The sequence below is a fragment of the Humulus lupulus genome, chromosome 5 (genome assembly GCF_963169125.1).
Source record: "Humulus lupulus chromosome 5, drHumLupu1.1, whole genome shotgun sequence".
Classification (NCBI taxonomy): domain Eukaryota; kingdom Viridiplantae; phylum Streptophyta; class Magnoliopsida; order Rosales; family Cannabaceae; genus Humulus; species Humulus lupulus.
Window position 1 is genome coordinate 232331127 of NC_084797.1, and position 22026 is coordinate 232353152.

Here is a 22026-nt window from a genome sequence, read left to right on the forward strand (position 1 = left end):
CTGTGCGTATGTGTATAGATTATATTTATGGATATATTTTTTATTTGCGTTATGCAAGGTAGTATTATAGTCACGTTGCATACATACATGATGTAAGATTCGAATATATATAAATATATACATATAAATAAGGCATAAAAAGAGTTTACCTATAATTTCTTTAATGTGTTTTTTCAATTTGTCAACTGAAACCTATATATCCAATAATATAGTATTCTTAAAGTTAATCAATATAATTAAGCTTTCCAAATAGCTGAAACTCAACTATTCAAATCAAGCATCAAGCCAAATGATATAGTTGTCTAATTAATATTAAATTAGTATTATTTTGCGGGAATAAATGATGATCAAATATTCGGACATATAATCCGTGCTGTAGAGGCTAATGCTCTATCGATCGATCATCAACTATTGCAAAGAAAACAAAATAGGATAAACATTAATTAGTTTGAAACATAATTAATTGCCAATTGCTTGGTGCTTCTCTAATTCAGGTGGTGACGTTTCCCTAAACACTAACAGATGTCAAATGTTTCTTTTTTCATCATTTCCTTTATAATCAATTGCCAATTGTGAAAGCAAAATGGCAATATCTCTTATATATAAAAGTGACTATTGGTTGAAATTTTGTTGGTTTAACATAACATTCCAACCACTTTTCCTTTTTGACAAAACTTGTTAATTACTGTTAGTGTAACTATTAGTAATATAACTTCCTTCCACTTTAATAAAAAAAATTTACACCGATTCTTTTTTAGTGTAATAATTTTTACATAATAAAAAAAAATTTGTAAACCTATTGTAATATATATTTACGTTAAAAAGACCTGAGAAATTTTAAAAAAAATGAAATATCCAAATTCAAAAATGTGTTTTATTTATTTTTTAAAAAATATAACGTTTTCATGAATAATAAATAAAAATAAAAGAAGTGTTATTTGGGATGACTCACTTTTTCTAAATGTACAGAATAATTTTAATAAAACAATAATTCAATTATGAAATTTATTAAATTTATTAAATTACTTTATAAAATATCTTTAAAACAATTATAATTAATAAGACTTAAAATATTTAAGAAAATATTCTTTTACTTATTTCTAATTTTTTTTAAAAAAATTCAAAGAAATTAAGTATTTTAAAATAATAAAATATAATAGTTTAATTTTGAAATGATTTTTTTTTAAAAATTAATACATTATTTAAACACTATTATATTAAAAATAGTGCCACTACCAGAAAAAATATTTTTAGGGGCCACACAAAATCGACGCTGATAATGCTTTTATCAACGGCAACAACACAATTTCGTCGCTGATATCACATTGGAAATTTTTTAATTAGGTTTTTATTAACAACGACAGTTTCCTTATATTAGTGGCGACGCAGAGGATGGAATACCTAAACACAATTTTAACCATTTTAGATGGCCAGGAGGTTAGACTAGACGCAAAATATGAAAAGGTCTTCACTAAAAAATGAAACGTGCCCATCATTCTTATGGGTAGCGAGCTTCCTACTTGCTTCACTAGCTAGACCCGAACCTGTTATCCCCATAATTTCAGTTTGCTAACATGGCAATCAGAAGTGACAAGTGGCAATGCATGGTCAGTAAAATGACCCATTAATAGTCAATAAATGTGTTGGCTCTTCGAAGTTGTGATAAAGTGATCTGACCGATCTGATAGAATTTATGGCCGACCGGTGAAGTATGTGGCCGACCGGTGGAGTGCATGGTCGACCAGTTAGGTGTTTGGCTGACTAGTGGAGTGCATGGCTGACCAGTGAAGTATTTGGTCGACCGGTGGAGTGCATGGCCGACCAGTAAAGTATTTGGTCGACTGGTGGAGTGCATGGCCGACCAGTGAGGTGTTTGTCCGACGGGTAGAGTGCATGGCCGACCACCAGTGAAGTGCTTGGCCGACCAATGGAGTGTTTGGCCGACCAGTGAAGTGTGTGGCCGACCAGAAAAGTGTTTTGCTAAACCAGAGATGTGTCATGCTAGACCAGAGGTGTGCTAGAGGAGTGCTTTGCCTATACCGACCAGAGGTGTGCTTTTCCGACGAGAGGTGCTTGCCTATGTCCTTAGTAACAGCTTCAAGTCGAATAATTCTCAACTGCCGCGAGAATCTCTCAGATATCCCAGACTAATAGCTATATTGTTGTTATTTAAATTTATTTATATTTTTATTAATTAAAGTCTGTTGGAAGAACCAATGACCCAGTCAAAGGGAATATCTGATGTACGATCCACAAGCCTATAAATAAATGGCTCATGGCATCATTTTGAGGATCTTATCTTTTTAGACTGAGAAAAACTCTCCAGTTTGGAGACTTTGGGACTATTACTTGGGGTATTCTTGGAGCATTTTCTAAGAAAGTTTAGAGAGAGAAACTATGTATTTTTCTACTTACACCTAAGAAACTCAGTTGGCTCAAGTTCATTTGATCTTAAGTGTAGGATATATATCACAACTCTAAGTTGTTTAACGCCCAAACGTGACTTCCACTTAGTGGTAGTCGTAGTGTAGATGGGCGGTCGATTCCACAAGGAGGTAAAGAAACAAGTTAATCAATAAATAAATGTTAGAGATAAATAATATGAAGAAAATAGAACAAGTGATATTTTTGTTGTTTTTGAGATTTAAAGATTAGAAATAAAGATAGATTATAATGTGATGTAACAATAGGTAACAAGTAGGAAGGATCAAGAATTACCAACATGCATACTTATTTATTTGGATCTTTGATTTACAAAATTTACACAAATGGATAGTTCAAATCCCAACTATTCATTTGGAAGATTTAACATTGAAGCACAAATATATTTAACAAAAATGTATTCAAGTGATTATTATTCTTTACCATGAAAAGATGAGATAAATCATATGAGAAATCTAAAAATGACATTATACCATTGACAATAATGCAATAAAAGATTGGGCATAAAACCTAACACAAATATTATTTTTACCATTTATAAAATACATAGAAAGAGCATGACTAATTCTATATAGATTTTAGAAAAAGTAAATATATATGGATGAGATGGAGAAAATGATAAAGATATTATCTATATTATTTTCACTAATTTGATAGTACATAGAAAGTGCTTCACAAAATCTATATATTATTAGTAAACATAAATATAGATAACAAGATGAAGAAATAGAGATGAAAGAAAATAAATTACTCAAATATATAAACTTTAAGTACATGGTGAATCAAAAATACCAAACAAAGTCATAGTGCATATAGGATCATCCTAACCTTCCCAAGAAGGTTAGCCTATTATGCTAGACATTCTCATAAAATTCTAGAGAGAAAATATAAGAGATGAGACTAAAGTTTGGTAGAGTTTTACATACCAAATGTGAAAGAAAATTCCGTATTTATAGAGGGAGAAAATGACTAAAAAGAAATTAAACAACAATTTGGGGTTTACAAAATAAATCTGAAATATTAATAATAAAATATGATTTTGAAAAATCAAATCTTATTATAAATATTAACTTAGTTATTTTGGTATATGGTCAATATACCCTTTTTCTAAAACACCAAAAAAGATGAGCTTTAAAGCTCAAAACGGCAATTTTACAAGGCCCAATACCCACAAAATATGGGTTGAAGGTGGCTGGTGGCAGAAGTGGGTTTTGACCCACTCCCAACCAATGGGGAGGTGCCACATGGCACTCCTGGGAGAGGATTGGGCTGCTTCAGATGGGCCTGCGTTGGGGGAGCTTCAGTTTGGCCTTTGGTTTGGGCTTTGAATGGCTGCTGGAAGAGGCTTACGTGGGGCATGCGTTGGCTGTTGGAGAATCTGGCTGAAGAGTTGCTGGGCTACTGGGTTGCTTCAGGTGGGCTTCAGCTGGGGAGAGTTGGGCCTTTGAATGGCTGCTGGACCGTTGCAAGTGCTGGGAAGTTGGGCTGGTTGGGCTCTTGAATGGCTGTTGGAGTTGTTTGGGCCATTGGAGAGCTGAAGGCAGATGGGTATGTTGGGTTAGTGGTACGTGAGCTGCTGAGAAGGGATTGACGCGTGGCTGAAGGAGGCGTTGGGCTACTGAGAAGGGATGGAGGCTCTCGGACAGGTGGCAGGCGTGGAGTGCGCTAGGTGGCTTCCAGGGGTGAAGAGAGACTGGCGAGCCTGGGCCGAATTCTGGGCCTATTTTGGGCTTCAAGTTGCAAGAATACCAACTTTTCATCATTTCTTCAGTTTTATTTATTTATTTCTTCTTTCTTTTTATTTATGCCAAAATGCAACTTTAATTCCTACAAAATAGCAATAAATTAAATTATAATCAAATATTTTCATTCATAAAATATATCATATTAATTAAATGAAAATAATAATCAAAACTTAATTTATTTTGACATTTAAGATCAATAAATGTGCATTTTTCACCTCTAATCACAGGTGGATTAGGCTATTACCAATAAATTGGGGCTGAACCACTATAAAATTATCTGTGTCGTATTTTTCTCTTGAAGGTTCATTGTAGTTTTGACGTCTATTCGTCGTTGGCCAAAATCGTGGTCAACATTTTGGTGCTTTCATTGAGAGCCTGAAAAGAAGAAAGACACGACTATCATATCAAGATGGTGCCCAAGAATACTAGTGTGGCATCCAAAAAGTCAGGCACGTCAAAAGAGCCTACCAGGTCAGAAGGTCCTGAACCGCAAAATCCAGAGACTGAGCCCAGGGTCTTTCTTGAGGAAACCACTCCAGAAGTTGAACAACTCCAGGAAACAATAGCTTCTTTCCAAGAGGAGATGGTGCAATTCAATGCTCGGCAGGAGTCTTTCCTAAAGAGATGACCAGGCAGAGAGCTGCCTTAGAGTAGCAAAGGCGCGATATGGAGGCCAGAAACGAAGAGCTCAGACAACGACAGGAGGAAGTCGACCGGAGACATCGTGAAGCGAAACTTGCTCTAGAAGCGGCTACCCAATTGGCCCAAGCATTGCTCAAGCCGTGACACAAGCAGCCACCCAGGGAGCAAGAAATAATAATGTTGATCGGAGGACCACTGACAGAGCCAATTCTCGGGGACCAGACAGAAGCAGGAGTAACCCCCTGGTCGGGAAGATGATGGGGACCGATCTAGAACTGCCTCGACGCAAAGGGGGCACTCTAGAACCCCCTCCAGGAGCCACCGATCAGAAACTTCTAGATCAGGGAGTCACCGATCACTCTAGAACCCCCTCCAGGTGCGCCAGTTCTGTTTGTAAAGAAGAAGGATGGTTCTCTGAGAATGTGTATTGATTATAGAGAATTGAATAAGCTAACAATTAAGAATAAGTATCCTTTGCCAAGGATAGATGATATGTTTGATCAATTGCAAGGTAAGAAGGTATTCTCTACGATCGACCTTCGTTCTGGTTATCATCAGTTGAGGGTCAAGGAGGGAGATATACCGAAGACTGCTTTTTGTACCAGGTATGGGCATTATGAGTTTTTAGTCATGTCATTTGGATTGACTCTTGCCCCTGCTGCCTTTATGGATCTGATGAACAGGGTGTTCAAGGAATATCTGGACCAGTTTGTGATCGTCTTCATCGATGATATTCTAGTATATTCTCAGACTGAGTTAGAGCATGAGCAGCATCTGAGGTTGGTTCTACAGAGACTGAGGGAACACATATTGTTTGCTAAATTCAAGAAGTGTGAGTTCTGGTTGTCTTAGGTGTCCTTTCTTGGGCATATTGTCAGTAAGGAGGGGATTAAGGTTGATCCAGCAAATATTGAAGCGGTCAAAGAATGCTTCTGAGGTTAGAAGTTTCCTTGGATTGGCAGGTTATAATAGGCGTTTCGTGGAAGGGTTCTCAAAGATGGCTAGTGCTTTGACTGAGCTGACACGCAAGAGCCAGAAATTTTTGTGGTCAGATAAATGTGAGAACAGCTTCCAAGAACTGAAGCAGAGGTTGATTACAGCTTCGATTCTGAGTCTTCCGACAGATCAGGACAAGTTTGTGATTTACTGTGATGCTTCTCATCAGGGTTTGGGTTGTGTTCTGATGCAATCAGAGAAGGTAATTGCCTATGCTTTTCGTCAGTTGAAGGAGTATGAAAAAAGATATCCCACTCATGATTTAGAGTTAGTTCTTTAAAGATATGGAGGCATTATCTTTATGGAGAGAAGTGTGAGATTTATACAGACCACAAGAGCCTGAAATACTTCTTCACCCAGAAAGATCTTAATATGAGGCAAAGGCGTTGGCTGGAGTTGGTAAAAGATTATGATTGTGAGATTCTGTATCATCCAGGAAAAGCCAACGTGGTAGCTAATGCTTCAAGCCGGAAGGGTCCGGGACAAATTTATGGTATGAGGCTGATAGCCAGAGAGTTAGCAGATGATATGATCAGAGCTGGTATAGAGTTATTGGTGGGCCAGTTGGCTAACATTACGCTGCAGTCTATGCTGTTGGAGAGGATCAAGGAGGGTCAGTTGAGTGATCCACAGCTGATCAAGATCAGAGAGGATGTTTTGGCTAGAGCATCCAGAGATTATTCAGTGTCTGAGTTAGGCTTGCTGAGATACAAGGGGCGGATTTGTGTTCCGTTAGACACTACTATGAGGCGAGAGATTCTAGATGAATCTCATAATACACCTTACTCCTTGCATCCAGGCACCACAAAGATGTATCAGGATCTGAGATCGTTACATTGGTGGCCTGGGATGAAGAGAGATGTAGTAGAGTATGTGGCTAAGTGCTTGACATGTCAACAGGTCAAGGCTGAGCATCAGAGGCCAGCAGGTTTATTGCATCCTCTGGATATCCCAGAGTGGAAATGGGAAGACATCACAATGGATTTTGTGGTGGGCTTACCCAAGACTGTTGGTCAACATGATTCTATTTGGGTGATAGTGGATCGCTACACCAAATCAGCTCATTTTCTTCCAGTGAGGACTACTTATACAAGTTACCAGTATGCAGATCTCTATGTGAAAGAGTTCGTGCAGCTCCATGGTGCACCTAGGTCGATCGTGTCAGATCGGGACCCTACTTTTACTTCCAAGTTCTAGGGGAGTTTGCAAAAGGCCATGGGGACACAGCTGAAGTTCAGTACTGCTTATCATCCTCAGACAGATGGGCAATCTGAAAGGACAATCCAGATTTTGGAAGACATGCTACGGGCATGTGTGCTGGACTTTGGTGGATCTTGGAGTAAGTATCTACCTTTGATAAAGTTCTCCTACAATAACAGTTATCAATCTACCATTAGAGTTGCACCTTATGAGATGTTGTATGGTAGGAAATGCAGATCTCCCATTCATTGGGATGAGACAGGTGAAAGGAGATACTTGGGTCCTGAGGCAGTTCAGAGGACTAGTGAGGCCATAGAGAAGGTTAGAGCTAGAATGCTTACTTCTAAGAGCAGACAGAAAAGTTATGCAGATCCCAAGCGTGGGAACGTGGAGTTCCAAGTGGGAGACTATGTCTTCCTTAGAGTCTCGCCATGGAAAGGGGTGAGAAGGTTTGGGAAGAAGAGCAAGTGGAGCCCTAGATATGTAGGTCCATTTGAGATCCTGGAGAGGATTGGTCAGGTGGCTTACAGATTGGCCTTACCACCGGCATTGTCAGTCGTGCATAACGTGTTTCACGTTTCAGCCCTTCGGAGTTATGTATCTGATGTGACTCATGTTTTGAGTTATGAAGATCTGGAGCTTGAGGCAGATCTCTCCTATGATGAACAGCCAGTCCAGATACTTGACAGAAAAGATAAGGTCCTCAGGAATAAGACGATACCTTTGGTTAAGGTATTGTGGAGGAACAACAAGGTCGAGGAAGCGACCTGGGAGCTGGAGTCAGATATGCAGAGTCAGTATCCCGAGTTGTTCAGGTAAATTTCGAGGATGAAATTTCTGTAAAGAGGGGATCCCGAGTTGTAATGCCTGAAATCCCTAATGCGGTTTAATGGCTGGATTAGTAGGCCGGGAGGGCCATAACTGTCTAATTACGCCATTAAATGATTATATGCATGTTTATGTGAATTCTATTATAATATAATGTTAAATGCATGCATTTAGGTCCACATTTCATAACAGGGGCATTTTGGTAATTTGGCCCATTGAGGGCGTAATTGTGTATTTTGGGTGCATGTTTGTGATTAATTGATAAGGCCACATTATAATGTGGATTTGTTCGAGCCATTTGGCATGAGACGATCTTGAGTACAAACTATCGGTTTGGTCATAATAGGTTTAAGTTCGGGGCTCGGGGTGAGTCTCGAGGTGTTTTGATGAAAAGAGCGTTACCAGGAATTAAAGGGTAACGGGATATGAATTATTGGTGTTTGTGAAATTTGAGAATAACGGGAATTGGAGATCGTTAATTATGATTAACGAGATAGGTTGGAAAGGACAGTTTTACCCTTGGGAGTCTTTAGAAGCTTTTAAATGACCTAGGGGCAAAATAGTCATTTCACCCCTAGGATTGATATAAGCCATTGAAGGCTATAGAAAACAGAACCAAAACAAAGATTTGCAACCTCCCTCACGTTCATCCTTTCCCCTTCATTCTCCTTTGGAGTTTTTTATCTCAATTTGAAGAGCTAAGCTAGGGAATCAAAGTTTGGAGCTTAGGACTGTAGTTCATCCATTGAAGAGGTTTCAATTCAAGCTTAAGGTAAGGTTCTAGTTCCATTTTATAGTGTTTTGCCTTGTTTTTGTGCTGGTTTAAAGTTTGAAGTTTTGATAATTGAATGGGGAATTTGAGGAAGTTTTGATTGGTGTAAAGCTTGGGTTTTGATGGTTATATGGTGGATAAGTTGTGGTGATAATTGGTGGCATTGCTTGGTGATATTGGGAGAGTTTTTGTAAGGATTTTAAATATGTTCGAAGGGGGAAAAACAGAGGTTATGGGTGAATTTTGGAAGGGGTCGCGACTCTGTTCTAGGGAGCCGCGACCCAAGCTTGTTGAAGAAGAAGGTGGTGCTGATGGGGCCGAAGGGCCGCGCCGCTTGAGGCAGGGGTGTGAGGGGATTGTTTCTGTTTTGGGGAAGGGTTGCGGCGCTTGAAAGTCATTTTGGCCAAAAATGTGTTTTTGACCTAGGGATGCAAACCTTAGGCATCGGGATCGATCCTACTACCCGGTTTAGTGGGATTCGATGTCCCGGAGGCTAGGTCCTGGTCCGGAAACATTTTATTACTCAATTTATTGATGGAATCCCATAATTGGTTATGACCCGGTGACCGTTAAGGAACAAAAAGGTTGATCATTCTCAAGGGTCGTTCTTATTATATTTCTCGCTCAAACCCGAGGTAAGAAAACTGCACCCTGTGTATGTATGACATGCGTGATTGTTATTGAGGCATGTTGATTGATAAATGTGGACATGGATTGCATATTAAATACTAGTGAATGTTGTTTACTTGTATATGGTACTGACTAGTCAGGGACACTGACCTAAGAGTCGGAAACGGTATAAGCATCCTAAACGCAGCGTCGAATGAAGATTAGATCTAATCAATATCAGCGTTGAATGGCTCTTGGCTAGTCTAAGACTAGTTACTAGAGCCAGGGCCTAAGGCCCAGGTGACTGTTTGTCATATGGCTAGGGAATGATGTTCCAAGGTTATGACTCTATGGTCATGAGGAGGGCTATGTTGGTGACTAGTCACCATGCACCTATCCTATTTAAGCTAATAAAAGGTTCACTTATCTGTTAAGCCCCGGTGGCCCTATCGTCATAAGGCTAAAGGGAGTTGTACCCAACTTAGTGACTTTTACGACTGTCGCCTATTTGTTTGGACTGATATTCCTGAATGATTATTATGATCATTGTTGATATTATATCATGCTATATTGTGTTTTCTTGCTGGGCCTTGGCTCATGGGTGCTATGTGGTGCATGTAAAGGAAAAGAGAAGCTCACCTAGCCTTGAGTGGAGAGCTTAGGTGGTGATGTGTACATATGCAGCCGCTTGACCACCACGGCCAAGGAGTTCTCAGGGGAACTAGGGGGTTTACCCTATTTTTGCCACTTAGGTCGGCGGGTTTGTAATTTTGAAACTGTAATGACCTCTTTGAGTTGTAAATAACTTGTAAATGTTTCTATGGGCCCATGAGCAGTTTTATGTATTTAATAAAATATATCCTTTCCTTTTTATTGATTTTCACCTTAGCCTGTTAATAACACTTAGAACACGTTTTTAACTAAAGGACTTGGGTAACGGGTCAAAATTCTGGTTCACCGTTCACCGTAGCGGACCCGGGGTAACCGGGGCGTTACAGTGTTCAACTAGTCGATACATTCAAGCAGTGTTCAACTGCTCAAATATTTTCCATATATTCTATGTGTTTCACGAGTAATTAACTGCTCGAACAGATTCGGTCAAGTAGCAAGTGACTAAGGATCTTTCAACCTTCGATCACTTGGGGGGTACATGGGGTATCCTGTTATATAATTTAACACAGGCAATAAGATCACGAGTTAAGATATCTGTTTTTAGGCTGACTTGTAAATTTTCGAAGTCCAAAAAAGCCATTAAGCTAACTTGATTGACAAAGCTTAAGTAACTTGAAATTTTTTAAAATTTCAAGTTAGAAGCAGATATTCGTGTGACAATAAACATTATGTTCATAAAATGTTAGAGCAATAAGAGTATGAGAAAGTATATTTAGTATGGACTTATGAAAGTCTAGAATTTCTAAGTTAGAAAACTAAGTACTCATACGAAAATATAAGGCATACATCAGAGTGACTTTACTATTCATAAAAAACTTATAACTTTTTAAGTCTAAAAAGACTTAGAATGTTTCAAGTTAACAAAGAAAATTAAAGTATAAATGCATGAACCATAAAAATTTTGGGCAAACCCGAGGACATAAGGGCATGCATCCAAGCGGTTAGGCAGTGGTGTCCGAGTAGCCAAGCGCGCAGCAAAGCGGCTATGCGTGTCTAAATGGCTAGGGGCGTGTCTGAGCGGTGAGGAGGCGTGTCCGAGGATCTAGGCATCAGAGGAGCTGTGGGCTAGGCATCCGAGGAGTTGCATCTGAGGCTGCATGTGTCCGAGTGGCAAAAGCATGTATCCGAGCGGATGCTGGGGCGTGTCTGAATAGACTGCGTGACATCCGAGTAGATGTGGAGTGGTACTGATCGGATGGCGTGCGCGTGTCTGGGCAGCTAGCGTATCATCCGAGCGGATGTGTGAAGTCACCTGAGCGGCCAGGCGCGCATCCAAGGAGTTGTTGCAGGTGCGTCCGAGGAGCTGCTGCCGTGCATCCGAGGAGCTGACAGGTGCGCATCCGAACGGCTGTGTCGCGCGTCCGAGAAGCCAGGTGCACCAAGGGAGGTGCGCATCTGAGGGGCTCTGCCCTAGTGCCGAGGAGCCAGCATGCCAAGGGCTGCTATCCGAGGAGGTTATGTGCCCCAAATGGAGAGGGCATTCCCAACCCACAAGGCGGGTGTCCAAGTAGCAGGAAACAAAGCACCCAAGGGTCAGCTGTTAAGAAATTATTTGGGTCCTCAAGGACCAAATAGGCAATTCCAATCAGCTAAGCAAGCACAAGTTTACTCAAAAACGTGGAGCAAACAAGTTTTCCTACTCATGGGGTACTACACAGGATCAAAAAATGGGATTTGAAGAATTCAAAAGTGAAAGCTACTGACCGGATGGAAGCTTTTGGATGACCTCAAAAACATTTTGCTAGAGAAAAAGTTTATCATACGAGTAAATCATATAATAAACTTGGGGGGAAAATATTATCCCTATAATTTCAGTTTGATGACGTGGCAATCAGAAGTGACAAGTGGTAATGCATGGTCAGTAAAATGCCCCATTAATAGTCAATAAATGTGTTGGCTCTTCGGAGTTGTGATAAAGTGATCTGACTGATCTGATAGAATTTATGGCCGACCGGTGAAGTATTTGGCCGACCGGTGGAGTGCATGGCCGACCAGTGAGGTGTTTGGCCAATCGGTGGAGTGCATTGCCGACTAGTGAAGTATTTGGCTGACCGGTGGAGTGCATGGCCGACCAGTGAAGTGCTTGGGCGACCTGTGGAGTGTTTGGCCGATCAGTGAAGTGTGTGGCCGACCAGTAAAGTTTTTTGCTAGACCAGAGATGTGTCATGCTAGACCAGAGGTGTGCTAGAGGTGTGCTTTACCGACGAGAGGTGCTTGCCTATGTCCTTAGTAACAGCTTCAACCCGAATAATTCTCAACTGTCGCGGGAATCTCTTAGATATCCTAGAATAATAACTATATTGTTGTTTTTTAAATTTATTTATATTTTTATTAATTAAAGTCTGTTGGAAGAACCAATGACCCGGTCAAAGGGAATATCTGATGTACGATCCACGAGCCTATAAATAAATGGCTCATGGCATCATTTTGAGGATCTGATCTTTTTAGACTGAGAAAAACTCTCTAGTTTGGAGACTTTGGGACTGTTACTTGGGGTATTCTTGGGGCATTTTCTAAGAAAGTTTAGAGAGAGAAACTATGTATTTTTCTACTTACACTTAAGAAACTCAGTTGGCTCAAGTTCATTTGATCTTAAGTGTAGGATATATATCACAACTCCAAGTGGATTAGGCTATTACCAATAAATTGGGGCTGAACCACTATAAAATTATATGTGTCGTATTTTTCTCTTGAAGGTTCATTGTAGTTTTGACGTCTACTCGTCGTTGGCCAAAATCGTGGTCAACAGGACCATAGCAAGAAAGTGTCTCTCCTGAGGAGTCGTCCTTGGGTTCTCAAACTGCCTATTTGCCTCCTGTGCCAGTGGTCGTCTCTGTCGATTTCCCAGATTTCACTACTTCCATTGTTCCATCTTCAAGTATTCTGTCAGACTCTGTCCCCACTAATGTTCCTCTGCTTTCTTCTGCTGTTGAGTCTATTGTTGTGCCTGTTGTATCTGTGCGTAAAAATATTAAGTCTGTCGCCAGAAAACCTTCTTCTAAACCCTTACTTCTTAGGCATTCCACTCGGTGTCAGTCCAAAACCCATGACTGTGTGTCACCATTTCCCTCCCCGTCTGTCCCTTCTCAGCCTTCTTCCAAAGTGTCTTCCAAGAAGAGTCCTTTGGTTTCTGAGTCTACTATTTCGCCGAAAATACATAAGCCAAACTCCAAATCTTCCAAAGTGTCTTCAAAGAAGCGTCATTTAGGTTCTAAGTCTCATGTCCCACCGGAGAAACATAAGCCTCAATCCAAATCTCCTCCTGTGTCGCTTGTTCCCAAAAAGAAGAAATATGTTTCCCAAAAGTCTTTTGATCCTTTTAAAGAAGCTTCTGGTCGTTCTCGTGTTCCAGCTCCCTCTCGTGGTGTTTCTGACCTTCCTCCTTTGATGTTCTTTTTAAAATCTCGTAAGTTTAAAAAATACAAAGATCGCATGTCTTTTCAGCCCTTGAATGTGGAGTCCAACGTTGTCTTAGATGATTTTCTTAGGTTCAAAGAGTCTATGGTCTCTAGGGTTTGGATTAATTCGGTCTCTAATATGCTCATGCCATCTCAAAATCTTGTTCGAGAAATTTATTCTAATATTGACAAACAACTTTTATAATCTTCTAATCCTAATCAATTTAAGGTGTTTTGTCGGGGCAAGAGGTTTCGTTTTTCTCCATCTGCTATGGCCAAAGCTCTAAATATATTGTGGTTTAGTCTCCTGTATTTTGTTCTGGCTTATCTCCTGGCTGAAACTTGGTTGTTGCTGAATTATCTGGTATTCCTGATTTTAAATGGCCTGATAGTAAGGGTGATATTCCTGCTATTGCACTGTCCTCGCTTTATAAAGTGATTTTTTGAGTTACTCTCACAAATTGGCTGCCCAATACTCACAAGTCCATTGTTGGTGCTTCTATGCACTACACCAAAATACTCATTTTGTGTCAATCAAACGCGTCAGTCAACGCAGTTAGCTGATGTCGTTGACCGAGAAGCAACATTTGTGGCAGTTGGGCACTACCACAAATGTAGGGGCATTTGCGTCACTGATAACACTGATGCTGTTATGTAATATCCAACATTTTCATAATACATTTTTTTTATTATAAATTTTCAATACATAAAATGTACAAGTTTACAAATTTAAGAAATAGAAATGGAAAAATAGTGTTTAAAATATGATTTTATGTTATTAATGAGATTAAAGAGAGAGAAACTTGAGTAGTCAAGCATTGGACCCAAATGTCATATAATTTTAATTGGGAATTTTTATAAAATTAAGAAAGTTTTGCTAAAGGGCTTATTTTGAAAAGAATTTTAATATTTCGGGTCCAAGTGTAATTTAAAAAAAAAAGCCTCTCTCTCTCTCCTCAGAAAAAATGTCTTCTCTTTCTCTCTCCTTCTCTTCCTCTTTCTTTCTCTCTCTTTCTCCTCTTTGCGTGCTACTACTGTCGACGATGCACGACTACTTTCCGGCCGCCACATATAGCCACGCGTCGGACCGTTGCATTCAGAGGCCTCTGAACTATCGACCACGCGGGAATCTAGAATTCACTCGCCGATTAAACACCTCAACCGGTCGATGTAAGTTCGGCCACCCCGCGACTTCAAAGTTGCGATTCTGCCACCTCGGGCATCCGTTTGCCGATCCGTCACCACCATCGTGTTCCTCGTGTCGTGGGCTTCAAAACCCAATAAATTGTTCCTACATCTTCCATAGTTGGGTGGTGGGCCCACCACGAGCCACCGCAGACCGACGGTCAAAACTTAGTGTTCAAGGTTTCAGAGTTCGTTTTGAGTTTCAGAAAATCATCGTTTGACTTATTGTGAAACCCGATCATTTTGGTATAATTTCTTTGACCTATATATTATGATTTAATTGTGATTGATTAGAGTAATTATTATTATATGTATTTTTTAGTATATAATTATATATTCTTGATATATTGAATATTTTTTCTGTAAATATACTGGCTGTCTGGGATTATATGTATTTCTGATACAGGTTTTGATTTTGGGATTGTCCATTTTATAGCCGCTGTACTGTCTAATTTTCTAGAAAATATTATATATTAAATAAATTATAAAAATACATATTTAGTTGATTTTCTATTAATATGGAAATTATTATGATTAATTAATTTTAATTATTATTGTTATTATTTTGTTAAGTAAATCAAGAATATAGTTTCATATATATATATATGAAAAGTGTGATTTATAGTAAACTTATTATTTAACAATTATTATTATATATTAATATTTGAATATTAAAATAACATCAAATATTAGTTTCTTACAATTATTGATATTTGTAAGACCAGTGAATTTTAGAGAAAGTATATTTATTATATCACTGGAATTGATATTATGACTAATTAATAATAATATAAATATTTATATTTATATTATTATCATATATCGATTATTACAATTTTATGTTAAAAATATGATTTCTTTTATAAAATGACTATTTGAATATATACATTCATATACGTATTGTTATTGAAGTATTTTTTTATTAATATTGAAATAAGTTTATTTATAGACGATAATTATTATTGTTGTTGGGATTATTATTATTATTATTATTATTATTATTATTATTATTATTATTATCATAAGAGTACATTATCTTATGAGTTTTATAAGAAGAGTTATTTGTATTACGTTGATAATAATTATTATTATCATTTATATAGTTTCTGGTATTATTAATATACACTATTAATAGTGTATATTTACGATTTTGATAGAATTTAATAAATGATGTGCCTTGAATAGGATTTGTATGGATTTGAATGATTGACTCTTGGTGAGCAGTTTTAAATTAAGCTAAGGACCTAAGGTAAGTAAATCTCACCTTTTGTGCTTAAGTGTAAGATGCATGACTACATTGATTGTGTATATCTGATGAGTTAAGTATGGAATGATGATGATGCATATGATAAGTATGTGAAGAATGGTTATATGAATATCATAATGGTGTTGTGTGATATATAATTGATGAATTTTGTGATATGTGAAAGTTGTTTTACTTGGTTTAGATTGATATGAATTATGTGTAAGTATGTGTTCTTATGTTGATGAATATGTGGATTACTTTTATGTTCATGATTTTGTTATATGTTATGATATATGAAGCATTTAAGTTTTTAGGCTGGAAACCTTAGACCTGAGCCATAACTCTACGTTAAGGTATAACAATGCCACCAACCCAAAACTTCATGTATTATGACTAAAGATGTTTTGAGTTATATGAGATGTGATACAATGTCTTAATTGAATACCATCAAACATGAATCATGAACATGAACATTGACACTTCAGCATCAGCATGTGTGCATGGCATATACAGTTATGTGATACATTATTATGTGATATAAGACCATGCATATGAATATGAGAAAAATTGTGAAATGCCTTGAAAAGTCTTATGTGAAGTTGAACATTTTAATGACAACAAGGCTTAAGCAAAGTAATAATAAGATGTTTAAAAAGGGTGCCACTGTTTCAATGAAGCAATTAAGTAAGTTCAGTAAAGTAGACGGAGGTCTTTAAGGCTTATAGTGGCTGCCCACTAGTGTAGGCTAAGTCAGAGTTGACCATTCAGATATGTTTGCCATGTTCCCGTCTTTCTCCTCCATATGTGTAATAAGTATGGCAGCTATGGCAAGGATGAAATGAGTGTTATGATGAGCCTAGCTGTGATGATGGCTATTCGGAGGAGAACCCATGGGATTCTATATGATATGTGTAACAAGCCCTGCAGGCATTGGCTGAATCAAACAGTGTGCACAAGTGAAATCGGGCCCATAAAAATGTGAAAGTAAAAGAAAGAGCATAAAAGTAAAGTTTGAAAGTGCATGAGCAATAAATGTAATGCATAAGTATATAAGTCAGCATATTAGTATATGTGTACTTCAAACTCACGACATTCATGTGTATGTGTATGCATGAGATTTACTTACTGGGCGTTAGCTCATTATGTTATTTTCCAACGTTTTTCTAGGTGTGGCTTTAGATGTTGAGCAACTTGTGGAGCACGGACTCAGTAGCAATGCAATAGTGGTTTAGGGTTTTCATATGGCTACATTAAATTTAAAGTATTCATACGTGTAATAATTTCTATTAATAAGTTTATATAAAATTTTTAAATTTTTCTGTATTTCTTAGTATCATTTTATTTAATTCATTTGGTCAAGTGCCTAATATACTCGTAAACCCTGGAATTACAAGTATGTGGCGGACGTACTCTACCTTAGGGTTGTCACATGTTAATTGGTGAAGTTTGCCTCAATGGCCAACTGACACCGTTTACAGACTGTTTTCGTCAGTAGGCAACTGATGCTAACGGCTTGTTTGCGTCAGTGGGGCATTGATGCAAATGGTGAAGCAAAAGTAATAAATCCCAGCCATCATCCCCGAGCCCTACATTCTCCCAAATTCGAAAACTTAGGTTTTCTCCCAACAACCAGCGACGCCTCTGACATTCTTGACCCATCTTGGTGAGTTTTTTTTTTCATTTTTTTAATTTTAATTTTAAATTGATGAATATAATATGTTTATGAACCTTATACATAGTTTTTTTTTTAATTTTTTGTATATATTTTTTATTTTGAAGATTATTGTTTGAAAAATCAAAACCCAAAAACCCTCCTCTTGGTTTTTTTTCTTTGACTGGGTTCGTAGGGGTCATGGGGTGGCTAGGGTCGCGGGGGTCGTCGAGGGTGGCTGAGGTCGCAGGGGTTGAGAGGTGGCTGGCTGGGGACTGGGTACAAGGGGGATGGGTCGCATGGGGTTGCATAGGGTGGCTGGAGGCTGGGTAGATGGGGTCGGGCTTCATAGCATTTTTTTAATATAGCATTTGCGTCAGTGCCCAATTGTCACAAAGGTGGCATCAGTGCCCAACTGACGCAAACACTGCGTCAGTTTGACACTGACGCAAATGCCAGGCTGGTTTGTGTCATGGGATTCTGCGTCAGTTTCAAAACTGGCGCAAAAAATCAATTGTGGCAGTTAGGAACTGTCACAAATGACATTTTTTGTAGTAGTGATGGCACGATTAATGTTTGTTGTTGGCACTGGAGTCTCCATTGACTTGTCTACATTGATATTTGATCGTATTTATAATGAAACTTTAGTTCATGGCACTCGGTCTTTCTTCCCATTTCCTTGCCTTCTTCATCGTTTGGATGTGTCTACTTAACCTGAGTTCACTGCTCAAGAAGTGTTTTTATTTGTTCCAGACATTGACAACACTCTTCGTAGTCTTAAAGCTCCTCAGGTTTTACCAACTATTGACCCGGGTTCTAAGAATGTGTTGTCTGATTTCCATCATCTAGTTGGAGATTCATGTTGTTTGATGATTTGCATCAGTTTCAAGTTGCTTTTAATGACTTTTTGGATACTTTCAAAAAGGATAGGCAAAGTCATTGCAATTTGAGCGGCGGGTTTTGGCACAGTTGGCTTAACTTCGTGCATCATCTCAGGGGGAGTGTCTTGCTCCTGGCTCATCTGTGCAAGGGGAGTCTGTTCCCTTAGTTCTGTCGTTTGCTCCTCCAGTCGTGTCTCAAGATTCGCTTTCGTCTCAGTAACTAGTACTTCAATTATGATCACTGAGGGGGAGATATATTACTGTTTTAGGTGCCTTTGGTTACATTACTGTTTTAGGTGCTTCTGGTTTCTTTTGTAAGCTTTTTGGAAGGTTATGGTTCTGTTTGTGCATTTTGGTTTTGTAATCTTCTGTTTTGGCTACTTATCTTGGTTATCGACTTATTGACTTTGTTTTCTAGATGTTTGGTTTGTCTGACTCTTGTTTTGTGTTTCTTTGGGGTTCTATGTTGATCTTAATATGTTTTGCACTGATCATAATTTTTCCCAAAGGGTGAGATTGTTACTGTCAGTTTTAGAACCTACTATTGTTTAGTAAAAATTATGCATCTTGTTCTATCTGTGTTGATGTCTGTTTTGTCTCAATATTATGAGTTGTATAGATTAAATTGACAGGATAGTTAGTTTTGTTTAACAGACATTGTTTTCACCAGCTGGCAGTTCACACGTGACTATGTGATGTCACCTGGTCCTGTCATACTTACTATAAATGAAATATTGAGCTGATAAGATCTAACTAATTCTGATAGAAAACCCTAGATTTCAGTTCTTGGTCTTAGCCTTATTGTTGCAGGTGCAAGAGAAAAGGTTGAAGAAGAAGCTGATGAAATCTAGCTGGGTTTTGAAGATCAGAGAGGAAGCAAAAGCTTGGACCAGACAGTAACTGAAGCGATTTTAGTCAGTTCTTTGAAGAGAGTTTAAAAAGAGTGTTCTGTCGAAGATTGCTATTTTAAAATTGTTCTTTTCTAATTCTTGATTTTGTTGTACAATCTGAATAGATACTTTTACTTAAGATTGTACAAGTACTTTTAACAATTTCTTGTATATTTTAAGATCTATGATAATCTTTCTTGAATTAAGAAATTGATGTTACTTTGTTTTAATACTTACATTCATAGTGATTAAGTTTCTTTCATTAACCACAAGTAATATGAATTTGTCATTCATTTTTTATTCATTTATTTATATATTTTACTCACGACTTGAAATAAACTATATACAAATATATTATGTACTCAACATAAAGTTATTTGGGAAAATATGTGTGTGATAATAAATAATTGAAATAATTTGTTCGACTTTATCTACATTACTATTTTATATATATTTTGAGTTAGTCAAGTAGCCGCCTCCTCCTTAATTCATTAATTGATATAGACTAAAGTTAATTAAACCGAACGGCGTACACTTGTCTCAATTATAAATGGCCAAGTGACCAAGAGCTCATAATCTTCCTTTTATATAAATAAATCATCTCATTATCTCATATTACCTTAAAAAAAAAAAAAAAAAGCACCACCACAAAATCAATGGGATCATCCATAGCCAATAACCTCTTCACTATCTTGATCACCACCACCCTACTCTTCGTCCCTTCCTATGCAGCCACCTTCGAAATCTGCAACGAATGCCCATACACCGTCTGGGCTGCCGCCAGCCCCGACGGTGGCCGCCGACTCGACCGCGGCCAAACATGGACGCTCAACGTTGCTGCGGGCACGGCCATGGCCCGCATTTGGGGTCGGACAAACTGTAACTTCGATGGCAGTGGGCGCGGCCGCTGCCAGACTGGAGACTGCGGTGGCCTCCTTCAGTGCCAAGGTTGGGGCCAACCTCCAAACACACTAGCGGAGTACGCCTTAAACCAATTCAACAACCTTGACTTCATTGACATCTCCCTAGTCGATGGTTTCAACATCCCCATGGACTTTAGTCCCACTACGGGAAGGTGTAGGGGAATAAGGTGCACCGCTGACATCAATGGTCAGTGCCCAGCCCAACTCAGGGCTCCCGGGGGTTGTAACAATCCATGTACTGTGTTCAAGACCAATGAGTATTGCTGTACCAATGGGCTAGGAACCTGTGGACCCACCACGTTCTCAAGATTTTTCAAGGAGAGGTGTCCTGATGCTTATAGTTACCCTCAAGATGACCCCAGCTCTACTTTTACTTGCCCGGACCATGGCAAGAAAGAATAATGCCTCTCAGGTTTTACTCACAATTGGACAATCTTAGTGAAGAAAGAGAAACTTCCATAAGATAGGATCTTCAAGCACACCCCCCCCCCCCCCAATTCATTGTCCTCTTTCATTTTATTAAAGATGGAATCAATCGGGATCTCTTTTATGATAAATCTTAGTCGATGGTTGTTCTCCACTAACCACAAGGATATAAGGACTCTATATTTCATCTTTGGTGCTATTGCTGGGGTAGCGCGAAACTATGGCACTAAGAGAATGAGCGAGTGTTGTTCAGCTCGCAGCATTTGGAGCTTGAGCTCGGCTTCCCTTATTATACTGTCATTTTTTGGTAGGGATCCCCAAAAGGCGAGGAGGCTCCTTTGGCGTTCGCAGAGCTAGTTCTCGACGTGTTCAATTTCTTCTCCAAGTTGAGCAGGTCTTAGTGCCATTTCCAAAGTTCTCATATTCATAGCCATAGTTCAGCAACCTCAAAATTTTCTTTTATGCCATGACCAATGCCCCAGTTGGTCCTATACATGTGACCCGCTACCAGGAAAAGAATTGCAATAGCTAAATGGCGGTGTGCAATATCGGTCAGCCATAGACCCCTAGTTACTAGATCTAATCCTCCACGATAAGTTGAAATTTCACATATTTTGACCAATTCAAGGTGAAAAAGGGGGTTGCTCCCTCAGCAAAACTAGGAGAAAGTTGAGCCAAAAGATCCCAATTCAAGAGAAATTTATGAGGAAGTGGAATCTCTTTAGGATCTAATTCAGAATTTAGAACTAGATTAAAGGTAAAGATACATGTACTTTATAATAATAATTATTGTTATTTATTATTATTATAATAATAAATTATTTAGAATTTAGTCACACATGGCACTTCCCCAATATTAGAGACGATATGTGTTGCCCCTAATAATTTTTAATATTCAGATGGGAAATATGTGGGATTTTTCCCTCTTAATTTTTTTTCGACACATCGCCGCTAATAATTTGACGAGTCATTAATTCCTTTGCAGAAACGACACAATTTAAATATTGGTGGCGACTATTAGCAATGACACATGTCTCCGCTAATAGTTCTATATGTTCTTCCTCATTTGGGAATTTTGAAAACAAAGTTAGGGCCCCCACCTGCTACCTCATTTCCCTCGAAAAACCTCATTTCCACCCCTCAAAACTCAAATTAGAGGATGTAAAAGTGTTCCCCAACCCTCTAAATCATTTGCACCCCCATTTCCCATTCCCCTCCCCCTCTCTCTCTCTCTCTCCCACCACCACGCCGCAAGGACATCATCGTCGCTGCTGCCACCACGCCCCTCCAAACCCATGACAGGTATATATGTATATATATTTTTGTTTTTATTTTTTTAGTTTATATTTTTATTTTTTCAATTTTTATTTAATTTTTACTGTTTTTTTATTTTTTTATTTTTAGTTTATATATTTGTGTGGCCGTGTGTGTATATTATTAATATATATGTGTGTGTGTGTGCGCGCCGTATATTTATATATATATATATTGTTGATTGCCTTTTTCACTATCAACCTAAT

General features: G+C 38.5%; 1 protein-coding gene across 1 annotated transcript; it reads left to right on the forward strand.

The window, feature by feature from the left end:
* The first annotated feature begins 19635 nt into the window (after positions 1-19635).
* LOC133778371 (osmotin-like protein OSM34) lies at positions 19636-20497 on the forward strand. The gene has a single exon (XM_062218269.1). The coding sequence runs from the start codon at positions 19814-19816 to the stop codon at positions 20480-20482; it is 669 nt and encodes a 222-aa protein (XP_062074253.1). The 5' UTR covers positions 19636-19813; the 3' UTR covers positions 20483-20497.
* Positions 20498-22026: the final 1529 nt, after the last annotated feature.

Excerpts from the sequence above, each read along its gene's own strand:
- LOC133778371 (XM_062218269.1), top strand. The coding sequence starts at position 19,814 with ATGGGATCATCCATAGCCAATAACCTCTTCACTATCTTGATCACCACC.